This window comes from Hemicordylus capensis, chromosome 12 (genome assembly GCF_027244095.1).
Source record: "Hemicordylus capensis ecotype Gifberg chromosome 12, rHemCap1.1.pri, whole genome shotgun sequence".
Classification (NCBI taxonomy): Eukaryota; Metazoa; Chordata; class Lepidosauria; order Squamata; family Cordylidae; genus Hemicordylus; species Hemicordylus capensis.
In genome coordinates this window covers 4773479-4799601 of record NC_069668.1, presented here as the reverse complement: position 1 = coordinate 4799601, position 26123 = coordinate 4773479, and the positions used below count along the sequence as shown (strand labels likewise).

Here is a 26123-nt window from a genome sequence, read left to right as displayed (position 1 = left end):
CCTCGCTCTTAGTCCAGTATAGCAGCGCCACCTAATGCCTGTTCTCGGAAACGATGGCTTTCCAGCAGCACTTTTATTTTGCAAGTCAAGAAACTTCTTGCTTGACCTCAAAGGGAAATATTTCGAGGCAAAGAGTGATCGGCTTCTTAATCATAATGTAAGGAGTTCTTCAGTCCAACTGCTTTTGAATGACACATCTTTATCATAATCATTACTTCTGGAATTATTAAAGCTATCAGCAAAGTATCACCCACCCACCCCCGCCCAACAATGCCAGGTTTCTCAACAGGGGGCAACAATACCAATAGGCATACTTGAAGGGCTCCCCAGGGGTACTGGGAGACCTCCAGCCTTCCCCCACTGCAGCTGCACTATCTGTTCCCCACCTGAGGATTGCTGGCTTAAAGTCAATGCATCCTCAACTATGTGTCTGCTGCAGAAGGGAAGGGAGGAGGGTAAAGACCCTCCTCTGCTCCCAATTGGCTGGCTACATGCTGAAATGCAGCATACCCCTCCCCTCAGTCTGACTGACAAGCTTCAGAAAATTAATACCAAGTACTCCCCTTGCAATTAACACTTGTCCTATTAATTTCAGTGGGAGTAATCACGAATAACATAGCCCAGGTGTAAGTCAGTGACTGAAGTAGCCTGTCTCCAAACTTTAACATTTAAATTTGTAGATGCATGCAAGCATGCACACACAATCTCAATGGGGTTCCTCAGCTGAAGGTTTGCAACAAAAAGAGTACAACCGTTAAAAGAGGTTGCAAACTCCTGCAACAATGTATACGCTGCCACTGTAACCATTGTAAGGCAAGAAGCTCTGTCACACACACAAAAACCACACATCTCACATCTGACCCTTGTGAATAGAAGGCTGAAAATATTTTTACTTATTTCATCTTTCTTCTATCAACAAGAAGAAAGCCCCTGCTAACTGGGCAAAGAGGCGCCTTTTAATGTGGCGATTCCCTTTATTGAGCAGGGGGAGAGTAACTGGCCCTCTCCACCCCCAGCACAGGACCTCCAGTGACTGTTGCTGGTGTCTGTCTTATGATTCTTTTAGATTGTGAGCCCTTTAGGGATAGGGATCCTTTTTTTTTTAATTTATTATTTCTCTGTGTAAACCACCCTGAGCCATTTTTGGAAGGGCGGTATAAAAATAAAATTATTATTTATTTTTTTCTTGTTTACACAGACAGGTGTTCTTGACTGGTTTGTTTTATCCAGACATCGAGTCCTCCCCAAGGACCTGGGATGGCTGAATTTTATTGTCAATGTTGTTGCTGTTATTATAGATATCGTCGCAGAATATAGGCTGTTCCCAGTAAAGTTGCTTTTTGTAATTGGCCAATGGTGATTTCTGTGGCCCCGATGGTGTTGAGGTGCTCTTCAAGGTCTTTTGGAATTGCACCCAGGGCGCCAATGACCACTGAGATTACGTTGGTCTTTTTCTGCCACAGCCTTTCAATTTCAATTTGTAGATCTTTGTATTTTGTGATTTTTTTTTCTATTTCTTTTTCTTCTATTCTGCTATCCCCTGGTATTGCTATGTTGATTATTTTAACTTGTTTTTCTTTCTTCTCAACTACAGTTATATCTGGTGTATTGTGTGGCAGATGTCAATTATTATTATTATTATTATTCATGGAACTCATGACAGTACAAATAGGGTTCCCAGACAGTCTCGCATCAGACTCAGATCTGTTTAGCTTCAGCAAGGTGGATGCATCATCTGCCAGACCCTGGAAGTTTCTAGACCAGACCCTGGGACTAGAGAGACATATATGAAGTCCCTCAAGCCATCTGGATACACGCACACCTTTTCTGGCAGAGTGAAATGGATGGAGCACTGGGCTTGGGTTTGGGGAAATGCAAGTTAATCCCTGCTTAGACTGTAAGTTTCATCAGGAAGCCTTGGACAAGACACTACTCAAATACACGGGCTCATGGAAACATCCCTGACACGTGGCCAAAACTAGGACCTGAAAGGATATTTGGCACATTGTGCGTACAGGTTTGATAATTTTAGCATTAATAATACTTGCTACCAATGTATCTGAAACAGATGTTAGGTTAATTTATAGGCCTATACTTTCCTGGCTCTTCCTCATATCCCTTTTTAAAGAGTGTTGTTACTTTGGCTACCTTCCAAGCCTCTGATAAGGAGGCCAATTCTGAGGATAAACTGATCAATCAAAAACATACAACAGAGTCACCTTTGAGTTCTTTACAAGTTCTGCCTTAATGCCGAGCAGATGCAATAGGTTATTACATTCTAAGTTGTCCATTCATGCTGTAACTTCTCATTACCTTTATTTGACTAAAGAAGCATCGAACGTGTTTGAGATGCCCTCCTGGAAAAAGCTGGTTCAAGTGTGTGAGTATCTGTCCAACACCTTCCACAGCACAAACCCATTTCAGCAGCGAATGTACTGAGCTTTTCTGCCATCTCCTTGCACTCCTTCAGTAGTTCTTTCATTATCTTATTATCTAGCCATGATAAGTAGCCATGGTCACTGCCTCCCTGGCTGGTTTCCTGCTTCTGCTGTTTATAAATTGCTTAAACTTCTACAGTATCTTACAACCATTGTGGTTTACTCTGCTGGGCTTTAGGGATATAGAGCCAGCATGGTATCAGTAGAGCCAGCGTGGTGACGTGGTTCGAGTGCTGAACTAGAACCGGGGAGACCCGAGTTCAAATCCCCATTCAGCCATGAGACTTGCTGGGTGACTCTGGGCCAGTCACTTCTCTCTCAGCCTAACCTACTTCACAGGGTTGCTGTGAAAGAGAAATTTAAGTATGTAGTACATCGCTCTGGGCTCCCTGGAGGAAGAGCGAGATATAAAATGTAAAAATAAACATAAAAATGTACACCAACCAGTTAAGAGGTCCTTTCCAGACCTCCGAACTGGAACTGGAGCCAGTTTGGCAGTGGGAGGAGGGGGTACTTTTTAGGAGCATGGAGAGTGCTCTACCCGCCCTCCGCCATGTTTCAAACCACCACCCCACACAAAAGTGAGGTTTCCGAACCAGTTTGGCCAAACCAGTCCCTACCTGGAACCTTCTTCATGCAAGCAGCTGTTCTACCACTGAGCTACAGTGCCATCCCCTAAGGGAAATACCTTACAGTAGACAGAGCTCACATGTAGTCACCCATTTAAATGCAAACCAGGGCAAACCCTGCTTAGCTAAGGGGACAGTTCATGCTCACCACTGCAAGATTGACTCTTCACTCTTAAACTGCTGCAGAGTATGAGGCCCCTGATGTCGCAAACTGGTCTTTTGTTGGGGGAGTCTGGCTCAGGAGGCTGCTGTTTCTGTGCATCCCAGTTTGGAGCTCAGGAGGTTTCTGACTGATGGGCTCTGACTTAGGCCCCGGGCCTGGGTTCAGCAGACACCGATTGTGAGCCCTTTGGGTACAGGGATCCATCTTATTCATTTATCTATCTATGTAAACCACTTTGGGAACTTTTGTTGAAAAGTAGTAGCAGGAGCACATGCACTGCTGGTGCCGTGGGTCCTTCTGATCGAGTCTTTCCTGTTTGTGTGTCAATCATGCCTGTTGGTCAGGATTATCACCCACTCATTCTCCAAGGGGCACAGAGTGCTGAGTGCCTGGTGGCTTAATTGTTCAAGACACTGCTGCTCTGAGAACTACAATCCAGTTTTTTGAAAGAGAAAATCAAGGAAAAGCATACCAAAAAAATCACTCTTTTTTTTTAGAATTGCACTTTATAATCCTAGTGTTTGTCAAGTACATGATTTGCAGTTTTACTACTACTGTTAAAGGCTTTTTATGCAGCTGGTTTTGATTTAGTCTTGTACAGTAAATATAGTACATGCTACAAAGGGAGTTTATGAGCATAAGTATTTAATTTAGGGACACTCACTTCTTAATAATTTTTATCTAGTTTGAGGGGGACAGAGATTACAGCACTAAGTGTACAGTGCTTTGTTCTCTAACACCTTTCCCCTTTTAAACGCCCTGTAGCCAAATTGTCCTGTTTCCCCCCCATAAGGACCAAACTAGATGTTGGGTGCAAAAGGATGCAATTTTACTCTGCCTGTCTTTCTAAACAAGAAAAGCTGCAAGCAAATTTTGACAGGTGATTTGAATCAAAGAATTTGGAGGGGTACTAAATGCTTGATCTTCCAGACCTCTCTCTGCTCCAAATCCATCTCTCCATTGCTTTTCTCCCTCTGGGATTGGGGGAGCCATGGAGTTCCAAATGCATGTTACTCCTTGTAAATACAGGGCAGATAAAGGGTTAAACAACACTTTCTCCCCTACAGTTGCCTCTCAGGAAGCGGCTTTTTCTGATTCTTTTAAAAAAGGGTAATTGTCACTATTAGATTCAACAGGTATAAGTCCAGTTGCCCGGAAAGTCTAACATAGTGGGGGGGGGGTAATTTCAGAAGGGAAAATGTCTCAAACGGATGTCTGTCTGTATGTCATAGGAACATAGGAAGCTGCCTTATACTGACCCAGATCATTGATCCATCTAGCTCAGTATTGTCTACATCAGAGATTCTCAACGTTGGGTCCCCAGATGTTATTGGACTTCAACTCCCCTAATCCCCAAACAAAGGCCACTGGGGCTTGGGATTATGGGAGTTGAAGTCCACTAACATCTGGGGGCCCAACGCTGAGGATCCCTGGTCTACATTGACTGGCAGCAGCTCCGCCAAGGTTTCAGGCAGGAGTCTCCCATCCCTACCTGAGGATGCTGCCAGGGACTGAACCTGGGACCTTCTCTGCAGGCAAGCTGATGCTCTGTCACTGAGCTACGGCCCCATCACCTAAAGGAATATTTTTCAGCAGACAGTGCTGAAATGCCAGCCAGGACAGACCCTGCTTGGCAAAGGGGGCGATTCATGCTTGCTACCACAAGACCAGCCCTCCTCCCCAAAATGGAGAAGGCCTTTATATAGGAGAAGTGCATCTCTTCAGGATGCTCAAGATGATTGCAAACTATCAAGACACGCAGATGGAATGCATACTACAGGTTAGGAAGAGTGTAGATCAGTCCAGGTCAATGCCCGTGTGGTGGTATCCAAGGAAGGCACAAAAACTTCATTTTAAAAAGTGTAACTGTTGCCCAAGTGAGGAAAAGAAAAAGGAACACAAATTCTGCCAAAACAAATAGTTTGCAATAAGAAAGAAAAAAAAGGGAGGAGAGAAAATTTGAGGAGCATATTGCTAAAAAGATTTAAAGAAGCAAATCGAATCGAATCCTTTAGTACAGTCACAGACCAGTACAATAATATTACTTACATACAGCCCAGCAGGAATGTGCATGAACCAGCAGACGGCCAGTTCGGCAGCACCTTTAAGGACCAGGGAGAGTGCTCTTACACACACACCCCACCGCATTTTCCCCGCAGATGCTGTGTCAAAAACCACTGGCGCTGGGCAGCAGCGTACCCTCTTGTGGCATACCCATCAGACCAGAAGTAGCCAGTGCACCCACCACTTCTGGTTTTACGCTAACCGGGGTGGCAAGAAAGTATACAGCCACCTCATGCCAGCGGTTTTCGAAGCAGCGCCCAAGGGGGGAAAACAGGTTGCTTACCTGTAACAGATGATCTGGTAGTGGTCCTGGACAGTCATAACATTGGGTTCTGCGCCTGCGCAGACCAGCTTCGGTAAGAATTCTAAAGCTCCTCGAGACGCCGCCAACCGCCAACTGCACAGACGAGCACCATCTAGTGGCGGTTGGGCGTCCTCATATTCAGTTTCTTGATGGCCAACGGCCCAAAGATCATCTTCTTGTCCTTATTCTTTAGAAATGTTAGTGTTGCAGCGGGGATGGAAGGGCGGGTCTTATGACTGTCCAGGACCACTACCAGATCATCTGTTACAGGTAAGCAACCTGTTTATCTGGATAGTGGTCCTGGACATTTATAACATTGGGTGAATTACAAGCAACCTTCTCGGAGGTGGGCGCAACAGGTCACTGCAGCACCCTTTTAAGGACCGCCCGTCCAAAGTTCGCTTGTGCTGCATTGCGGAAATCCACAGCATAGTGGTTCACAAAGGTCTGGTGGGATGTCCAGGTTGCAGCAGCACAGATATCTTCAAGGCGTATGCCCGCCAGGTGTGCAGCGGAAGCCGCATAAGCCCGGGTCGAATGAGCATGAAGCATGGCAGGTGGGGTCTCCCCCTGCAAGTCATATGCCATTTTAATTAATTCCACAATCCAGAAAGAGAGTTTCTGTCTGCTGGGAGACAGACCCCGCCATTTCCCCTTCACGCCCACAAACAGGCTGGTTGTCCGCCTAAAGTGCCTCGTAGCATGCAGGTAGTAAGTACAACAGGGCTCTACGCACATCCAAAGAATGCATGGAGTGCTCCAGAGGCGTCTCTGGATCCCTGAAGAAGGTCGTGAGCACAATGTTTGAGTTCAAGTGGAAATCGGAGACAATCTTGGTCCGGAACTCTGGATCCAGGCGCATCACCACTCTATCTGGGTAGAACACGGTGTAAGGCTCATCAACCCTCAAAGCCCGAAGTTCACTGACGCGCTTCGCCGTGGTGATGGCCACTAGAAAGAGAGTCTTGAGTGTCACCAGCTCCAGAGAGGCCTTTGCCAGCGGCTCAAAGGGAGCCTCTGTGAGAGTCGCAAGCACCAGAGATAAGCTCCACTTCTCCGCTGGGGTCTGCACCGGAGGGTAAAGATTGTTCATACCCTTCAAAAATGCCTTGCACTTTGGGTGGGAGAATAACGTAGTTCCATCCCATCCAGCATGCCTTGCTAACAGGGCAGACATATGCACTCTGATGGAGATGTTAGCTAGCCCCACACCCTTCAAAGAGGTAAGATAGAGAAGCACCTCCTTGAGAGTGGCTTCCCTAGGCTTGAATCCCTTAGCGGTCGCATAAACGCAGAACCTACGCCATTTTGCATCATAATTGTGTCTGGTTGACCGCTTTCTAGTGTTCAACAGTATTTTTCTTAGTAACCTATCCTCCAGGCTGTCAGGTTCAGGACAGATAGATCCGGGTGACAAGTCTCCCTGTGGTTCTGGGTCAGGAGGTCTGGCCACCAAGGGAGTCTCCGGTAGGTACCCCCGCAGAGTCTGAGCAGACGAGTGTACCAGGGTTGTCTTGGCCACCATGGTGCGATTAGGATCGCCTGGGTGTTTTCTTGTAGAAGCTTGGCTACAACCCTGATCAACAGGAGGATAGGAGGAAATGCGTAAAACCGTTCCCCCGTCCACCGGAACTGAAAGGCGTCGCCTCATGACAGATGGCCGATCCCCCTGTGCGAGCAGTAGTAGTCGCACTTCTTGTTCGCGTCTGTTGCAAAAAGATCGACTTGGGCTGGACCCCAAGACTGGAAAAGTTGTTGGACGATCTTTGTGTTCAGCTCCCACTCGTGTTGGGGGAGAACAGCACTTGGTCGCAACTCTCTGCTGAGTGAGTCTGCCAAGCAATTGTGCGTCCCCTTGATGTGGATAGCGATGAGGTGGATTGACTGGGGGATGCACCAATCCCAGATGCGTAAGCTGAGATTGCACAGTGATCTCGATACCGTTCCGCCCTGCTTGTTTATGTAAGCAATGGCTGTGGTGTTGTCCATCTGGAGTAGCACTATCTGGCCCGGAAGGTGTGGCCTGAAGGCCTGTAACGCCTTGAAAGCCCCGAGAAGCTCCAGATAGTTGATGTGGCTGCAAGCTTGTGGAAGGGTCCAAAGACCTCTTGAAGTGAAATGGTCGAGGTGGGCTCCCCAACCCATCAACGAGACATCTGTCGTCACCGTCACAGATGTTTCGGGCACTATGAACAGCATTCCTCGCAGCAAGTTTGTTCTCTCCCCACCAGAGCAAGGATTTCAGCACCTGGGAAGGGAGCAAAAGTAGCTTGTTCTGAGGCTCTGTCCTTGGACGGTAAGCTCCTAGGAACCATTGCTGTAGCACTCTCATCCGCAGTCGCGCATATGGAACGGTTGCAATGCAAGATGCCATCAGACCCAGCAGCACTTGCACTTGATGCGCCCTTTGCAAGGGTGCACCTTGAAAGGCCAGCACCAGAGCCTGTATACGAAGGGTGCGGTGCTCCGGGAGAAAGGCCATCTGCACCAGCATGTCCAGCCGCGCCCTGATGTACTGGAGGCTGGTTGAAGGGGTCAAGAAGGACTTTTTGTAACTGACCCAGATGCTCAGGTCGTTCAGCAGGGACGTCACTAACCCCACATGAGCCAGGAGCTCCTCCTTTGTCTTTGATGTCAGAAGCCAATCGTCGAGATACGACAATCGACAGGCCCTGAGTTCTCAGATGGGCAATCACGAATGCCCAGATCAAATCTGTTGTTTGGGCTGCTGTGCAGCCTTATTACGCCCCTGTTGGCCCTGCTTATTTCTGTTGTAGTAAGGGCGTTTATTATATCGCTGGGTCGGGCGTCTGAAGTCCCTGCGGTCTGTCTGGCAGCAGCTCTGCTGCCTGCGCTGGTACGGCTGGTATGGCTGATTCCTCAGGTTGGTTGACTTTTGTGCCAAAAAGGAACGAGCAGTCAGTCTGGATTTCTTCCACTGCTCCATTGTGTCATCTGTTTTATCTGAAAACAGGCCCTTCCCGTCAAACGGAAGAGTCTCTATTCGGTCCTTCATATCCTGCTGAAGACCAGTGGCCCTCAGCCAAGCGTGTCGCCGCAGAATGATGGAGGAAGCTAATGTGCGCGACTCCGATTCGGCGAGGTGCTTCGCATTTGCCAGCTGCTGCCTGGTAGTGGATGTTATCCTGGCAAAGGTGGCCTCAAATAGCTTCAGGAACTCCGCTGGGTCCAGGGAATTCCGTTGCTCAAACAATGTCTCCCACAACAAATGTATGTACTTAGCCTGGCAGGCGATGTAGTTGGCTATCTTGATGGAAAGACAGGCGGTGGAATAGGTACAGCGACCTAAACCATCAAGCTTTCTCCCTTCCTTGTCCGCCGGTGTGATGTGACGTCGACCCCCTTTTACAGTAGACGCGCAGTCAACCACCAGAGAGTTTGGTGCTGGGTGACGAACAAGGTACTCATTGCTCTCTTCCTGGATGCAGTATAGGGCCTCTAAACGTTTAGAGGTTGGCGCAGAGGTTTGCAAGACCTCCCATTCGGATTTTGCTGCCCGCGAGATATGAGGCAGCATAGGGATGTATACTGGGTGCAAACCCGAGGCCACCTTCATCATATTGTATACCAGGTCATCCCGTTTGAGAATGCTCTGCTTTAAGTCCAGTCCTAAGGCCCTAGCCATTTCAGCCACCTGTTGGTGGTAGCCCTTCATCTCCTCATTAGGGGACGCTGAGGGTACTACTGCCACATTGAGTCCTGGATCCGGCAGTTCAGGCTCATCAGGATCCCCTGGGTCAGGTTCCGAAGTGTCAGACACGTAAGAGTCTGTCCCATCGTCACCTTCGTCTTTTGATATGGGAATGGGCGATTGGCGTCTAGGAGAGTCCTGGACCCGTACGGGTGCCTGCTCCCTCGGCTGTGCCGGCACATACCGTGCAAAAGACGTGGAAGTCTGTAGGCTAGACTCAGCCTGTCTAGCTAACGTGGCAGAGGTCTGAGTAGCCACTGGATGCACTGGCGGCTGCGAACGTGGTGGTGCAGTTTGAAAGTCCGCCTGGAGCGATACTGTGCGTTGCTCAGGATAGTGAGGAGTGGTCTGAATGGCAGATTCTGTATGAGGAACCTGTTGTGGATGCGGCGACGTTTGCGCAGCAGAGCTGCCGCACCTTGAAGTAGACGCCCTCTGATCTCGTTCATCCAACCACTGGGCAAACAAGGAGTATTGCGCTCTTGGGATGGTGCAGGTCTCGTCCCAACCAATGTGGGTCATCACTGGAGTCATGGTCACAGAGAGCAAAGGGGTCTTAGGTATTGGCCCCTCAAAAACATTAAACAATGCGAAGGTTCCTGTCGAACGCACGCTCTCTTCAGACTCTAGCAAGCGTGTCAACCTGCGAGCTGATGAGCCACACTGGAGAGGTGGTGTTTGCAGGTGCATAGCTTCAATGCCCTCCAGTGGCTCCACCTCCACAACCTCCGTATCGAGCACGGTGTCCAGCACGGTGTCCAAGATCACCGTCTCAAGCGTAGGGTCCCCTACGAAGGCAGTCGACGTCGATGTCGACGTTGTCCTGGTGTGGGCGGAGATGGGAGCAGAAGTCTGCGTCGACGTCGATACAGCTCTCGATGTCGACTGGATAGCCCTCTTCGACGTCGACATACCCTCAGCTGGGCTTCCGAGTGTACGGTGTTTAAGAACAGACGGCGTCGATGGTGATTGCTGAGGAGTCGACGCCGGGGACAAGGAGAGCATCCGATGTCGTGGTTCCCCGATGGCGATAGGGTGCGTGAGGCATGTCTCCTTTCCCTATGCCTGTCTTCCGCTTCTTCTTCTTTGGACTGCCGCCCGAAGCGGGTGCAGCGCTCCTTTTAGTGGCCCCAGATGGGCCCGATGGTTTCTTAAAAGCACCCGGCAGCACAGTCGAAGTCGAAGCTTTGGCGCCGGAAGCCCCCAATGTTGGGGGGGGTCCCGCAGCAGACACTTTCGGCTGAATTATCTCGGCGCTTGGCGTCGAAGCCCTCGATGTCGAGGAATGGCCGGCGGCCGCCGCTTTCAGTTTTGCCTGGGGTTTGGACTGCGTCTGAGCAGCAGAACCCGTCTTTGGCTGTGAATCCTTCTGAGCCATCAGTGCCTCCTCCATGAGGAACACCTTCAGTCTCGCCTCACGGTTTTTAAGTGTCTGTTTATTTAATGTCAGGCAAACGGGGCATTTAGAGGTATCATGCGCCTCGCCCAAGCAAAAAAGGCAATGGTCGTGGCCGTCCGTAGACGGAAGCTTCCCACGGCACTCAGTACAGCGTTTAAACGTAGTCTTCTCCTTACCCTGCGGGGCACTCATGGTAATCTGTAGAATAGTCAACCAGTCCGAGTCAGAGAGGAGAAAAGACGAGATTGCAAACACGCCGTGAGGGAAAACAAAAGTAGAATAGTCAAGTCGGTCTGCGTCTTTTCCGAGTTTGTTTCCAATACACCGTTCACCAAGTTAAATCACGAAATCCAAAAGAGTAGTCAGTTCAGTCCGTAGTTTCGTAGCCAAAAAAAGTAGTTCAACAGTATTTCTTTACAACTGAGGAGCAAGCGTTTCCGAAGTCTGATCCCAACGGCGGTCAGAAACAAACTGAATATGAGGACGCCCAACCACCACTAGATGGTGCTCGTCACGTGCAGTTGGCGGTTGCCGGCGTCTCAAGGAGCTTTAGAATTCTTACCAAAGCTGGTCTGCGCAGGCGCAGAACCCAATGTTATGACTGTCCAGGACCACTATCCAGATCTGTTGCAGGAGAGGTAAGGACACCCACCCCACGCCTTAAAGCAACACACACACACCGCCTCCTGGGTGTGCACAGAACTGGTTCCATGCACACGCCTAGTTCCAGGTCCACTCCCTGGCAGCATCTCCAGGTAGGGCTGGGAGAGACTCCTGCTGCTGACAAACAGCATAGGCAATACTGTACTAGATGGACCAATGGTCGGACTCAGTAGAAAGGCAGCTTTCTATGTTCCCTGCCACTCACCAGCAGAGGCAACACGCCAGGCAGAAATTGACAGAGAAGCCATGAAGTACTAGGCTCCAGCACAGGGTTGCCACTGGATGGCTCTCCACTCTTCAGGAAGGGGGTAGATTCTGTGAGGGAGAGTTTCACCCAAGGACGATATAAGGGCTCAGCTGAGCTCAAGACCTTGCTGAAGCAAGTTGCCAAGAGGGAGCTGTCTGAGGTCCTACAAGAGGAGTCCAGCCGGTCATGGCGTGGTGGTTAGAGTGTTGGATTAGGACCAGGGAGACCCGAGTTCAAATCCCCATTCAGCCAAGCTCCCTGGGTGACTCTGGGCCAGTCACGTCTCTCTCAGCCCAACCTACCTCACAGCGTTGTTGTGAGGATAAAAACATAGCTACGTACACTGCTCTGGGCTCCTTGGAGGAAGAGCGGGATAGAAATGTAAAAATACAGACATATTCTGACTGCCGCTGGTTCTGCCACCTTCCAGTAATGCCTCATGCTGCTGAATCTCAGCCTCTAAAGCAGAGCCACACAACTTCAGCCCTCTTGCAGACACAGACTAGACCTCCCACCATCCCTAACTATTGCCCAGCTGGGGACGACAGGAACTGTAGCTCAACCACAGTGGGAGGGCTGGAGTTGTGCAGCCCTGTCCTAGAGCATGCCCTAGATTAGGGATTCTCAACATTGGGTCCCCAGAAGTTATTGGACTTCAGCTCCCATAATCCCCAGTCCCAGTGGCCTTTGGCTGGGGATTATGGGAGTTGAAGTCCAATAACCTCTGGGGACTCCCTGCCCTAGATGTCCCTGGGGCAACCCCTGCTGGCAGGCAGGAGGAACCCCAGAAGCCTAGAAAGCCACCGTGCTATCCTGGCATCCATCCTGAGTTTTAAAGGAAGCTCAAAAAGAGGATGAAAACGTAATCATGATAGATGCCCAATGTCACATTTAAGCAGCACGTATCTTAAGAGACCTGTCGTAATAACATGCTCGTTGAAAAACAGACACAAAACCCCTATTTCACTGCCAAGATGCCCAGGGTGGGTGGGTGGTGTCCGTGCACATGGGCCAAATTCACATCATAGTTTTAAATTTGTATTTTATAGATTTTAAATTAGATTTGTTTTGTATTTTTAGCTTAATATTTTTATTGGTATTTTTATTGTATGTTTTTTAACTTTCGTAAACTGCCTCGGGATTGTTTTTAATGAAAGACGGTATATAAATTTAACAATACATAAACAAACAAACAAAGCAGTGAAGGGGAGCGAACACCCAGCACTGCCTTTTGAAAGTCCAGATAAAACCTAGCTGCTGGCCAGAAGCTCAACACTGTCATCTCCAAGGAGCAGATTTGGGTTTGACAGCCACAGGAAAAAAAGAATACTCTGAGCCTGGGAGGCCTGCCTGTGCCAGAAGCTAGGTGATAGGGCTATAGCTCAGTCGCAGAGCATCTGCTTGGCATGCAGAAGGCCCTAGGCTCAATCTTTGGCTGCATTTCCACATAGGGCTGGGCAAGAAACCCTATTGGAAACCTTAGAGAGCTGCTGCCAGTCAATGTGGACAATACTGAGTGAGGTGGACCAGTGGTCCGGCTCAGTATTAAGCAGCTTCCTCTGTATCTAAGCTAGCCTGGGAACAATGCCCTTCTTTGCAGGGGGAGCTGGCTTCCTCCTGCATGGGTGTACAGCAGACATGTGAAGAACTTCCCCTTGTCAGGGTCTGATAAACTGTTGGGTCAGCAAGCGTTGAATTCCAGCCACTAGCATCACAAGTTCACAGAGCAGGAGCTCTACAGGTAAGCCCTGTTACGACAATTATTTATATATACTGCTTTCCAACAAAAGTTCCCAAAGCGGTTTACACACACACAAATGTAAACCTAACCTACCTCACAGGGTTGTTGTGAGGTTAAAAATAAGCATGTACACCGCTCTGAGCTCCTCGGAGGAAGAGCGGGATAGAAATGTAAATAAATAAATAAGATGTCCCCCTGTCCCCAAAGGGCTCACAATCTAAAAAAGAAACATAAGAGACACAGCAACACTGGAGGGATGATGTGCTGGGGCTGGATAGGGACAGTTGCTCTCCCCCACTAAATAAAGAGAATGACCACTTTGGTACCTCTTTGTTCAGTTAGCAGGGGATGGCTGTTATCTCGAAGAAGGCGTGATTGGAAGTGGTAGAAGCTCCTCCCATTAAAGGGGACTGAACACAAAGCCATTTGCATAGCCCCACCCCCAGAGCGAGCAGGAACCGAATCCTGCTCCTGGATAACCTCCACCACTGAAACACAACCAGAGTTTCCCCGCAGAGCACACAGGGCCTCTGATCAACCAGGGACTTACGGGTACACTCCATATCTGTATCCCGTCACTGTAGCCAATAATCAACAGCAAGGGAGGCTCGTTCCCCGTGTTGTGCAACTTGTGCAGCTCGACATTCCGGGACACATCTAAAGGGGGAGAAGAAAACCCAAGTCAGCAACCACAGTGATTAAGTAGCAAACAAAGAGGACCCTTGTTGCTATACTCATCAAGAAAATGTCTTCTACTACAAAAATGTTGATATACCACTCTTCAACCAAAGTTCTCAAAGCACGTTACATAAGAAAATAAATAATACATACATAAATAAGATGGCCCCCTGTCCCCTAAGGGCTCACAATCTAAAAAGAAAGTGCCGTCAAGTTGGTGTCAACTCTTAGCGACCACACGGATAGATTCTCTCCAGGATGATCTGTCTTCCACTTGGCCTTGAAGGTCTCTCAGTGGTCCATTCATTGCTGTCTTGATCGAGTCCATCCACCTTACTGCTGGTCATCTTCTTCTTCTCTTTCTTTCAGCTTTTCCCAGCATTATGGACTTCTCAAGGGAGCTGGGTCTTCGCATAATGTGTCCGAAGTATGCTAGTGTGAGCCTGGTCATTTGTGCCTCGAGTGAAAATTCTGGATTGATTTGTTCTATGATCCATTTGTTTGTTTTCCTGGCTGTCCATGATATCCTCAAAAGTCTTCTCCAGCACCAAAGTTCAAAAGCGTCAATACTTTTCCTATCTGTCTTCTGCAAAGTCCAGCTCTCACATCCATAGTGTCATGGGGAAAACCATTGTCCGAACTGCAGACCAACTTAATTTAGCTAATATCAGCATTTGTGTGTGAATGTTAAAAACCCCAGATCACTTTTGTGAATGTCTGCAAAAAGAGATACCCCATTCCCCACCTACTGAACAAAGGTAGGTGTTAAACACATTTAAATAAATGTCAACATACATTGGTTACTGCCCGCCCGCTGCAATATGTTTCAGACGTTCATATAATTTGGTTGGGATTGTAAACGTGCTCAGTAATGAGTGGATTCAATCCTTTTGTCAATTAAGACAGCTAACATAATTTATGCTTTAGTGATACTATTTTTGTATTCGTTTTAAATGGCTATTTGATTTTATTGTATACTTAAGCCAATTTTGAGTGTGCAAACAGCAAAGTGGGCTATAATTGGTTAATAATCCCACCACAGTATGGAGACCACCACAACAGTGGGTAAAACAAGACATACCATTCAAATCTGCACTTTCAAATCTGACCCATACTATTTTCTCTTTTTCTTCTGTTGGGGTTGTGCCACTGTAGGCCTGTAGGGAAAAAAAGACATTTTCAAGATATTATCATCTACTGAATTTGAAAAGGCAAGATGACAATGCTCCATCAATTTGGCCATGACTAATGATCTAAAAAAACAACCCAGCTTACAAGAATTCAGCAGAATCAAAACCTTGTAACTCCATGGGCTGATTCTCATGAGCAAGGTCAGGATAGGAGGGGAGTCCAGCCAGGCTTTTTGAGTCATGACCACTCGTGAGAAACGGTCTTGTGTCAGCAAACATGGTGGTGGTGGTGGTGGTGGTGGTGGAAGTGACTGTCTACTGGCCTCGGTCTGGAAAGGATAGTTGTAGCCAACTCACCTTGTGTACCCAACACAGTCCTAGGGGGTAGAGGAAAAGCTCCTCTTGCACTTTCCTACCCAGACAGAGGCTAGCAGACTATTTCTTGCCATGCCTCTTACCACGAGGTTTGCCGACACACACAGCCCAAATAGCTTGGCTAGATGTTCTTTCAGGGCGTAAGAACAGCCCTGCTGGATCAGGCCCATCTAGTCCAGCACCCTGTTTCCCACAATGGCCCACCAGATGCCTCTGAGAAGCCCACAGGCAAGAGGTGAAGACATGCCCTCTCTCCTGCTACTGCTAGACTTGTCCTCCATGAATTTGTCTAAGCCCCTTTTAAAGTCATCCAAACTAGTGGCCATCACCACATCCTGGAGCAAAGTATTCCATAGATTAATTATGCAGTGAATTATGCAGTGTGTGAAGAAGTACTTCCTTTTGTGGGTCCTAAATTTCCCCACCTTCAGTTTCATGGGATGACCTCTTGTTCTAGTGTGCTGTGAGAGAGGGAGAAAGATTTCTTTCTGACCACTCTCTACTCCATGCATAATTTTATACACCTCTATCACGACTCCTTGTAGTTGTTCTTTTCCAAACTAAAAAGCCCCAGGTGTTGTAGCCTTGCCTCATAAGGAAGGTGTCCCATCTTGGTTGCCCTCCTCTGCACCTATTCCAGTTCTACTTTCCAGCAGAACTGGAAAATTGGAACTGGAAAGTCAAACTGGAGGAGTTCTTCTGCACTTTTTCCAGTTCTTCTACCCAGCTGACAGCTGTGAGAACAAGCCCAATATTATAAAACCATAATACACAGCTCAAAATCAAAGTTTTTGACTGAACTGTCTTTTGATCATGACAGGCTTTGTGACTGTTTTATTGCATTTTTAATCACATTGCCTTGATATAACCTCTAGTTTTCTGCCCTGTTAAAGGAGGAAGGCAGGGTATTATTATTTTTTTAAACCTAAGCAACATTGGCTCTTACCTGTGGTACAACATCTTGCAGGAACGTAACAACACTTTCCATATACGACTGTTCCCTGGAACAGTAGAAATATTTTAATTATGTTATGCCTCATGCCAAGGCAGACAGCAACCCTCTGATCAATACCACAAATTACATAACCCAAACAAAATCAAAGGCGGATTGTTGCACGTATTCAGATTAAGCAACTACTAGGGGCTTCCCAGTGAGTCCAGACAGAACAATTCACACCCCTATAAAGATCATCACACAGCAAGTTGTTATCAAGTTTTGCTCGCTCTTAATTGTGCCCAGATTGAAGTCAGTTCATTTTGTCCCACAGAATTCAGTGAGCACTGCTGAGATCGGAACCTGCCTTCAGCAACCAAGATCCATCCCTTCACCTTCATATTCTTTGTGCAACAGTGGATGGAATCTTGGGCTTTTAAGACAGTCACTGAATATTGGAAATGAGCCACTGTATAACAGAGATACTACTAAGGCTTTTCTCACAATGCTAAAAGGGGTGGGAGGAGCAGCCAGCCTGGGTAGAAGAGCTGTGCGCACTACTGATTGGCAGTTGTGTAAATCCAAAGATCAAGGTAGGAGGAGGGGAGTCCATGTGGCTCCTGGCTACCACACTATCCCACAATGTTTGCTATTTCTCTGTGTAAACCGCCCTGAGCAATTTTTGTAAGGGCGGTATAGAAATTGAATGAATGAATGAATGAATGAATGAATGAATGAATGAATGAATGAATACATGAATGTGGCTCTTGGGTCAATATGGGAGCCAGGAGCTGAGAAGAATGGCTTTTTGTCTATCCTCGATAATCCTCCCCAGCTCCCACATGATCACTCTCCCCTCCTCCTACCTTGATCTATCCAAACACACGACCGCCGGTCAGGAGTGCATCTGGCTCTCCTAGGCTAGCTGGGCGCTTCTCTGACCCTTTTTGCAGGTCAGGAGAATAGCCCCTGCCAAGAGATTTTTATAATGAGGTTCTCTCACAGAGGCAGAATAAATCTGTCGTTACAACAAGAGCGTTGTTTTCATAAAGGGCCCAATAAGTATGGAGACCTGCCAAACAAGTCAAGAACGGAAGATTTTTAAAGGCAAGTTTGGTAGCTATAGCATTACAAAACATCAACATGTAACATTCGTGTTACAATGATATAAAACACAACATTCGTGATACAAAATGTATCATTCATGATGCTCCAGAGCAGTTTAGAATTCACAGTTATGAAATAAAATAATCGCCGAGAAGAGCTCCAAACTTCCGATTGCTGCGTCTTATCCAGTAAGTCCAAAGCTCATGCCCTTTTTGTGTGTTGCAATAAGAATTGCAACATCCGAAGGTGAAGCAGCAGCCACAGTGATTTCATCACTTCAAGCGTAGCACACAAGGCCTCGGAAACCAAGCGAATGAGTGAAGCACACCGCCAAAGAGAGTGGTCCACAGCTTTTGGCTGGCCTTTACAGCCAAGTTTAAAAAACCAACAGTGGTCACCATGCCCTTAGCCCTTCCTTGTCCTCTCTTCAAGCTATGCCACTGCACAGTCTCCTGCTCCTCACCCCAGTTCCAAGTAGGAAGCCGGAAAGGCTGGCAGGGGCTTGCTGGGTTGGACCTGGGCTGCTGAGGCACCTGGCCACACAAGCCCCAGCCTTCCTCCCCAGTTTTAAGTTGGGGAGGCAGCAGGGACCACCCTACAACTGTGGGGGATAATTGCCAACCCCTCTGGAGCTCCAAGGCAGAAATGGGGTTGGTCATAGGTGCTGTGGCAAACCAACAAAAATCGAACCCTACTCAAAAGTAGGTTTTAATCATGCCCAAAATGTAATTTTATTATTACATTTATATACTGTCTAATAGAAATCTCTAGGCAGCTTACAAGAGCCAGCACAGTGTAGTGGTTAGAGTGTGGGACTAGGACCGGGGAGACCCGAGTTCAAATCTCCATTCAGCCATGAGACTTGCTGGGTGACTCTGGGCCAGTCACTTCTTCTCTATCAGCCTAACCTACTTCACAGGGTTGTTGTGAGGAGAAACTTAAGTGTGTAGTACACCACTCTGGGCTCCTTAGAGGAAGAGCAGGATAGAAAATGTAAAATAAAATAAAATAAATACAAAGCAAATGTAATATCCGGAAACTGCAGCTAGTGCAAAATGCGGCAGCTGGGGTTTTATCTGGATCACATCTCACCCATTTTGAAACAGCTGCACTGGCTACCAGTTTGTTCCCAGGTCAAATTCAAGGTGCTGGTTTTGACCTTTAAAGCCCTTAATGGTTTGGGCAGTCTAACTGATTTGAACCTTCTGCATGAAAGCATGCAGGTGCTCTTCCCTCCCTGGCATCTTCAGATAGGGCTGAGAGAAACTTCCACAAGGTTGCAGGCAGGAGTCTCTCTCAGCCCTATACTGGAGATGCTGCCAGGGAGGGAACTTGGAACCTCAGATGCTCTTCCCAGAGTGGCCCCATTATCCCCTGAGGGGAATCTCTTCCAGTGCTCACACTCCTAGTCTCCTCCCATTCATATGCAACCTGGGCGGACCCTGCTTAGCAAAGGAGACAAGTCATGCTTGGGACAAGACCAGCTCTCCTTCCTAAGAAAGGAAAGAGATGCTGTGTTTCCCCCACAAAGTTCCCACTAGTTCAGTCTCACTGATCAACTATTCCTGAGTGTTTAGCATTAAACCAAGGATAGCCAATCTCTCCCTCTACCTTCTGAAAGAAGAAGCAGTCAGCAAGGCGTGTCACCAATTTGTTGGTGATTAAATCCTCAGTAGAGTTTGACTCCTGATAGATATCGGGGTAGCTCCAGTCCCCCATTACTGACAAGTCTTTCTGCTGGTCTGTAACTGTATCTAAGACTGACTGACAAGTTTTGCTTCCTTGAAAATCAGTAATGTGTGATTCTAGGAACATAGGAAGCTGCTTTATAGGGAATCAGATCATTGGTCCACCTAGCTCAGAACCGGGAGATGGCAGGGAGCGAACCAGGAGATGGCAGGGAGTGAACCGGGAGATGGTAGGGAGCAAACCGGGGATCTTCTGCATGCAGATAGCTTTTCCACCAAGCAATGGCCCCATCCCCTAAAGGAAATACCTTACAATGTTCACATGTAGTCCCCATCCAAATGCAAGCCAAGGCAGACCTTGCTTAGGAAAGGGGACAATTCATGCTTGCTCGCACAAGACCAGCTCTCCTGCCTTCATTCTATGTACAGAGCAGTGCTTCAAACACTTACGTGACGGCCTGTGGACGAACCACCACTCCACCTGTACATCGGCTGGGACGGCGAGGAGATTCAGCAGCCATTATTGACTTGTAAATTCCTGCAGGCAAAAGAAAAAGGGCTATTACAAATCTTTCTACACAAGGTATCATAGCTTCTCAACCAGTTAAACACTCACCAATACTTCAGCTGGCACTGAAGGTTCAATACCAACTTGTAATGCTTTTTAAACAAGGAATTGCTATGTCAAAACACACCAACAGCAATAATATCCTCTGCTTCATTCAGAGAGCAGACCCACAGAGGCAGTTTCTGATGGAAAGGTAATGCAGGAGAGTTTGCTAGCCTCTGCTAAGTGTTAAAGCGCTTTTAAAGAGGTGGCTCTCTTATATTTAGTGGAGGAGAGCATAGTCCTTATCTAGCCACAGCACAGTATTCCTCCAGTGGAGGTTGCTGGTGTCCATCCTCTATTTCCTTTTAGATTATGAGCCCTTTGGGGACAATCCTTGTTTTTCTATGCAAACTGCTTTGAGAAGTTTGTTGAAAAGTGGTACAGGAGTTTGTTGAAAAGTGGTATATAAATATTTGTAGTAGTAGACCTTTGTCAATTTCGCAGCTTTAAAGTATCCGGCAGCACATGTGGAGATGTTTTGTGGCCTGGGAAACAGATACATAGCCTACCGTATTGTATTTCTGTTCTGCCCTTTCTCCAAAAAAGCTCAAGGCAAGATACATACCCACAAGAGGTGGTGATTGGTCCAAGGTCACCCACCAAGCTTTGTGACTGTAAGGAAATTTGAACTGAAAGTTGAATATTGTAACTCAGACCCAAGCTGGAGAACCCCTGATGTAACTACTATACAGAGAGATATAGGCATCAACAGGCAGGCCACTACACAGTTCAGGCCCTACATTGTTTTTTAGAGCCAAGACTTAGGAACATAAGAAGCTGCCCTGTACCAAGTCAGACCCTTGGTCCATCTAGCTCAGTACTGTCTGCACTGGCTGGCAGCAGCTCTCAAAGGTTTCAGCCAGCGGTCTTTCCCAGGAAACATGACCAAGAAATGAACCTAGAACTTCCTGCATGCAAGATGATCTACCACTGAGCTTTGATCCCATCCCCTAAGGGGAACATCTTACATTGTTCACATGGCCTCTTCCGTCCAATATGCAAACAAGGCAGATTCTACTTCACAAAAGGAACAATTCATTTGCCAATGCATTTTAAAAGAACTGATTGAACAATTCTCCAAGATATTCTCTTCCACTATAGTGCATTGGCAAATGTTATTTTCCAAGTCTAGCAACTTGCTACCACAAGACCAGCTCTCCTTAACAGGCTAGGATTGAGACACTCACATATCTATACGACGAACAACATTCTTCCCCCATGAGGGACAAATGGCACCTCATAAGCAAAAGCTCCACTTTAAGCAAAAGCTCCACTTTAAGCAAAAGCTCAACTTTTCTTTGGCATCTCTGATTAAGCAAGCTTTTGGGAGGCGAGGCAGGTTGAATGTCACTTCAAACAGATGTCCATTGGCTAGTCATACAAGTGAGCTTTAAAGCGGTGTATTTTCTCATTGCTGAAGGCATACAAGAAATGGAGGTTAATATCTGTTGAGACAGGATGGCACTTAACTGCCACAACTTACTGGGTGGCTTGTTCCTTGGATAGGAAGCATGCAAGATTTGAAGGGAGAGTAGGTACAAGACAACATAACTGAGGCACCTTCTCCTTTGTCCTGGAATGCAACTGCCTCATCATGCTCTTGGGAGAGGTGTTAGAAAGATAATGTATTAAAGGGGTTTCTCCATTGTACTTTCCCCAGAAGAGCTACAATTATGAAGGGTTCCAGTCAGTTTGAGCCTACTTTTTCCCTTTGAAACATGGATGCCTCTTAGCGAGGAAAGATCTGGAGACCAATATTTCCCAGACAATCTCTGCTTTAAATGGTTATATTTTCAAATATTTTAGACAAATCCAGTGGTCAAAACAAGTCTGCCCCAGATTTGTAAAGGTAAAAAGTCTTTACCTTTATCATAAATGTAAAGTTGTGCCGTCATGTCAGTGTCAACTCCTGGTGACCACAGAGCCCTGTGGTTGTCTTTGGTAGAATATACAAGGGGTTTACCATTGCCTCCTCCCACACAGTATGAGATGATGCCTTTCAGCATCTTCCTATATCACTGCTGCACGATAGAGGTGTTTCCTATAGCCTGGGAAACATACCAGCGGGGATTCAAACCAACAACCTCTTGCTCCCTAGGCAAGTTACTTCCCCACTGTGCCATTAGTGTGTTATATACTGTGCAGTGTGTTATATAAAAGGTAAAGTGTGCTGTCAAGTCGATTTCGATTCCTGGCACCCACAGAGCCCTATTTTCTTTGGTAGGATACAGGAGGGGTTGCACATTGCCTCCTCCTGTGCAGTATGAGATGATGCCTTTCAGTATCTTCCTATATCACCGCTGCCCGATATAGTACCAGCAGGGATTCAAACCAGCAACTTTCTGCTTGTTAGTCAAGCATTTCCCCGCTACGCCACTTAAGGTGGCTAGTGTGTTACATACTCAAACATATATAACACACTGGCCACCAGGGGGCCACTGATAAATCTGTGCTACTTTAGACCCACAACCACATTAGAGTACACGCATCATGGAGGTAGTTACCACCTGCTAGAACACAAAGCAGTTGGTCTATTCCACTCCAAAACACTTATCTCTGTGCATTGCATGCCTGACTAAAAGCATAACAATACATAATTTGGTCAACAGCAGTGTTCCCTCTAACAGGGATTCCCATATGTTGTTGACTACAACTCCCATGATCCCCAAGCAAAAGCCATTGCATTTGGGGATCCTGCAAGTTGTAGTCAACAACAACTGGGAATCCCATTTGGAGGAAACACTGGTCAGCAAAGGCGGGAAAGCCCTCACTCTATAGTTCTCCCAACCACATCCAGCCATTCTAACACACACACACACACACACACACACACACACACACACACACACCCTTCAGATACAGCTCACAATTTTTTCAGCTCTCCCCCACTATCATGTGTTTCTAATTACGCCTACATTCCTTCAACTATCTCCCCAATAAGTGTGCATGCATACACACACACGTATTCCTAACGGAAGCATAGAGTCCAGATCACAAGAACTGACAGTTCCACTCTATTCCAAGTGAGGTCTGAGCAGTGTAAAATAATGTGTCCAGTTCTGAGTAGTGCATTTTACGAAGTATGTTGATAAACTATAATGAGTTCACAGAACAGCAACAAAGATGGTCCGGAAACCAAGACCTATGAGGAACAGTTGAATGAACTGCGTATGTTTAGTCTGGAGAAGAGAAAGCTAAAGGGCCGTAGCTCAGTGGCAGAACATCTGAATGCATGCAGGAAGTCTCAGGTTCAATCCGTGAGACCTCCAGTTGAATCTCTCTATGTGTCCACATACATGTGTCCGTATGAAGACTCAGGAGCTCAATAAAAGATGCCGCTTCTGTGAGCTGATACTGCTGCTATGAGCAAGTCCATCTGCAACTTCTTCTGTCCACCCCCTGGGTAAGGAAAGAGTCTGGAATCTGGACGATGATGTTGACTGCTTACTGCAGTCAATGGACCAGAAGAGACCCATAAGCACTTCCTCCTAATATTTTATACCTATCTGTTAATTCAAATGGCAAGCTGTTTGGGGAGCCAGTCCAGGCTGGAAAACAGAACATATTTGTATAAATACACACACACACCACATCAGTCCCTGAAAAGACCATCAGCAGCCTGAGGGAACTGCTGAGATAGCTTTTGCCCCACCTTCCCAGGAGCTCCTTAAGAACTGTGTGTCCTGAGGAAAAAGGATGACAAGAGCCTAGGTCAGGGAGTTCATAATGTGAATTCCCGAAGATACTAGCACTGGCTTGAGACAACCATGTTTTGCCTTCTGTAATATTTGATGCTGGTTTAATATTTGAGTTCTTATCCATCTTGATTGCAAACTGCCAAGACAGAATAGCAGTATATTATTAAAAATAGGTATTGCTTTTCGTCAAAAGTTATCAAAACGATTTACACAGAAAAGAGAATAGGTTCCTTGGAGGCAAAGGGCATGCAATCTAAAAACAAAATAAAAGATAAACACAAGCAAAAATCATTGGAAAGATGCTGTGATCGGTGGAATAGTGGCAACTGCTCTTTCACTGCTAAATAGAGTTACCACTTTAAAATGTGTCTCTTTGCCCAGTTAGAGGTAAAGGTAAAGTGTGCCAACTCCTGGCGACCACAGAGCCCTGTGGTTGTCTTTGGTAGCATACAGGAGGGGTTTACCATTGCCTCCTCCCGTGCAGTATGAGAGGATGCCTTTCAGCATCTTCAGATATCACTGCTGCCTGATATAGGTGTTTCCTATAGTCTGGGAATATACCAGCAGGGATTCGAACTGGCAACTTCTGGCTTGATAATCAAGTCATTTCTCTGCTGCGCCATTAAGTGGCCTTTTGCCCCGTTAGGGTATATTAATGTACACACATGTAGTAAATCCATAATTACTATGACAAACAACATACCACTTTTCAACACGAAAAGTTCTCTAAGTAATTCACACAGAAAAAGAATGAGTAAGTGGCTTCCTGTCCAAAAGGATTTACAAAGATATGAAAGACACCAGCAGCAGCACCTAGAGTGAATAATAATAATAATAATAATATTTGTTTACTGCGTTTCTACAAGTTATCAAAACAGTTAAGAGTTATCAAAACACAGAAACAACAACAACACACTTATCTTTTGGGAAAACTCTCGACAATTTAAACAGGGAGACGCCAGCAACGGCCACTGAGGAGGACCCTATACTGGGGTTAGATAAAGAGACCATGTGTGTGTATTTATTTATATTTAATTTATTATTAAATTACTGTTTGTTTACAGGCTCTCCCCTTGCTAAACACTGAAGAAAGCCAGCATCTGAAAAAGTCAGCAGGGGGGCCCTCATTCATTGCATATCCCTTGCTTGTTTTTTAGATTTATGGTGCAGAGGCTAATATTATTATGATGAAGTATTATTATTATTTTCCACCACCTTTCCACTGTTGTTATATTATACCACTTGCCTGGAACATGCAGCCTAGGAAGACAAATATTCCAAAGCAGGGCTGCACGACTTTGCCCGCCCCCCCCCCGCAAATCCCATCATCCCTGGCCACTGTGGTTGGGGGTGGGGGGAGGTGATGGGAGTGGTGGTGCCACACCGGCTGGAGGGCCCAGGCTGTGCAGCCCGGGTCGACGGGCACCATTGCTCTGCCCTTGCTAAACAGGACCACTGGGAGAGCGGCCCCTTCCTGCAGTCAGCAGAGGGCTGGGATACAGACCCACAAAACACGGTGCCTTGTTCCACGCAGGAGGGCAGCAACACCAGTGGTGTTTCCTCTCCCCCTCACACGCCCCTCCCCCATACACCCTACGCCCCTCCCCCACACACTACGCGCCCCTCCCCCACACACCCCATAACCTCCCCATGTTCCCTCACAACAGCGCCTCAGCACCCTTTCCCAGCTCTCGCCACCGCCCCCGCCCCCTCCCCAGGAGACAACGGCCCCAAGGCTCTTTCCCCACCTGCTGCCCCTCGACCACCTGCTTGCCCTGCGGGGCGTCCGGCTGTGTTTTCCCTCCTGTTTCTGACAAGGTTTTGGGACCCTCACACCGGCCAACACACCGACAGCCAATCAGCCGCCGAGGAAGGCGGGGCCTCTCCGACCGCTCCTCCAATCTCATCCGGGGAGGTGAGTCGGGGAAGCGGCGACACTGCGGGCGGTTGCACCGCTCTCTCCTCCTCCTCACCCTCAGCGCTTCCTCCTCTCCCTTACGGCTTCAGCAAGTTAGGTTGAGAGGCAGCCCTTCTGAGGGCGGGGCACAGCCTTGGACGCGCCCGCCGCAGGTATGTTTACGTCCGGGGCTCGGAGGCCCAAGCCCAGCCATGAGCCACTTAACGCGGGCCAATGGGGTTCAAGCTAGTCAGTGACTGAATCCACGCCGACGATATGGCAGGTTGTTTACTTCTTACACAGAGTGAGGGGAGGGAGCGAGCGAAATCGTGACGCAGCACGAGGGCCATCACGTGGCCGACGGCGGGACGAGAAGGCTGGACGCCAAGAGAAACCACAGAGATGAAGACTAGAGCGACCACCCCAAGACTATCGCGGGATCTGGATTTCCGGTCAAGCTCCTCGATATTGTTTTCCACGGAAAAGTAGATCATAGAGGCGATAAAAAGGTAGAGCGGCGCCCATCACAGCAATCGGAACTACCAATTGCTTTAGGGGGATTTTAGGCTGCGACAAAGCTGAAGATTTAATTTTTTTTTAAAGGCTAAGGAAGCTGCTAGGGCCACCGAAGGGATTTTCAGGCAGA

General features: G+C 47.4%; 1 protein-coding gene across 18 annotated transcripts in view; it reads right to left on the bottom strand.

The window, feature by feature from the left end:
* BCAS3 (BCAS3 microtubule associated cell migration factor) overlaps window positions 1-25838 on the bottom strand; it is a 535871-nt gene extending 510033 nt beyond the window's left edge. For 5 of the 18 annotated variants that reach the window (XR_008311724.1, XR_008311723.1, XM_053274527.1 and 2 more), the window contains exons 1-5: window positions 25329-25834; window positions 19723-19810; window positions 16490-16544; window positions 15120-15195; window positions 13911-14017 (exon numbers count right to left, since the gene is read on the bottom strand). Coding sequence is in view for 15 of the 18 variants with exons in the window: in XM_053274527.1 (XP_053130502.1) it covers window positions 13911-14017; window positions 15120-15195; window positions 16490-16544; window positions 19723-19793 (309 nt within the window). In the remaining 3 variants the exon portion in view is untranslated. The other 13 variants (XM_053274524.1, XM_053274525.1, XM_053274521.1 and 10 more) reach the window with 11 other exon arrangements.
* Between the last annotated feature and the right edge of the window lie 285 nt (window positions 25839-26123).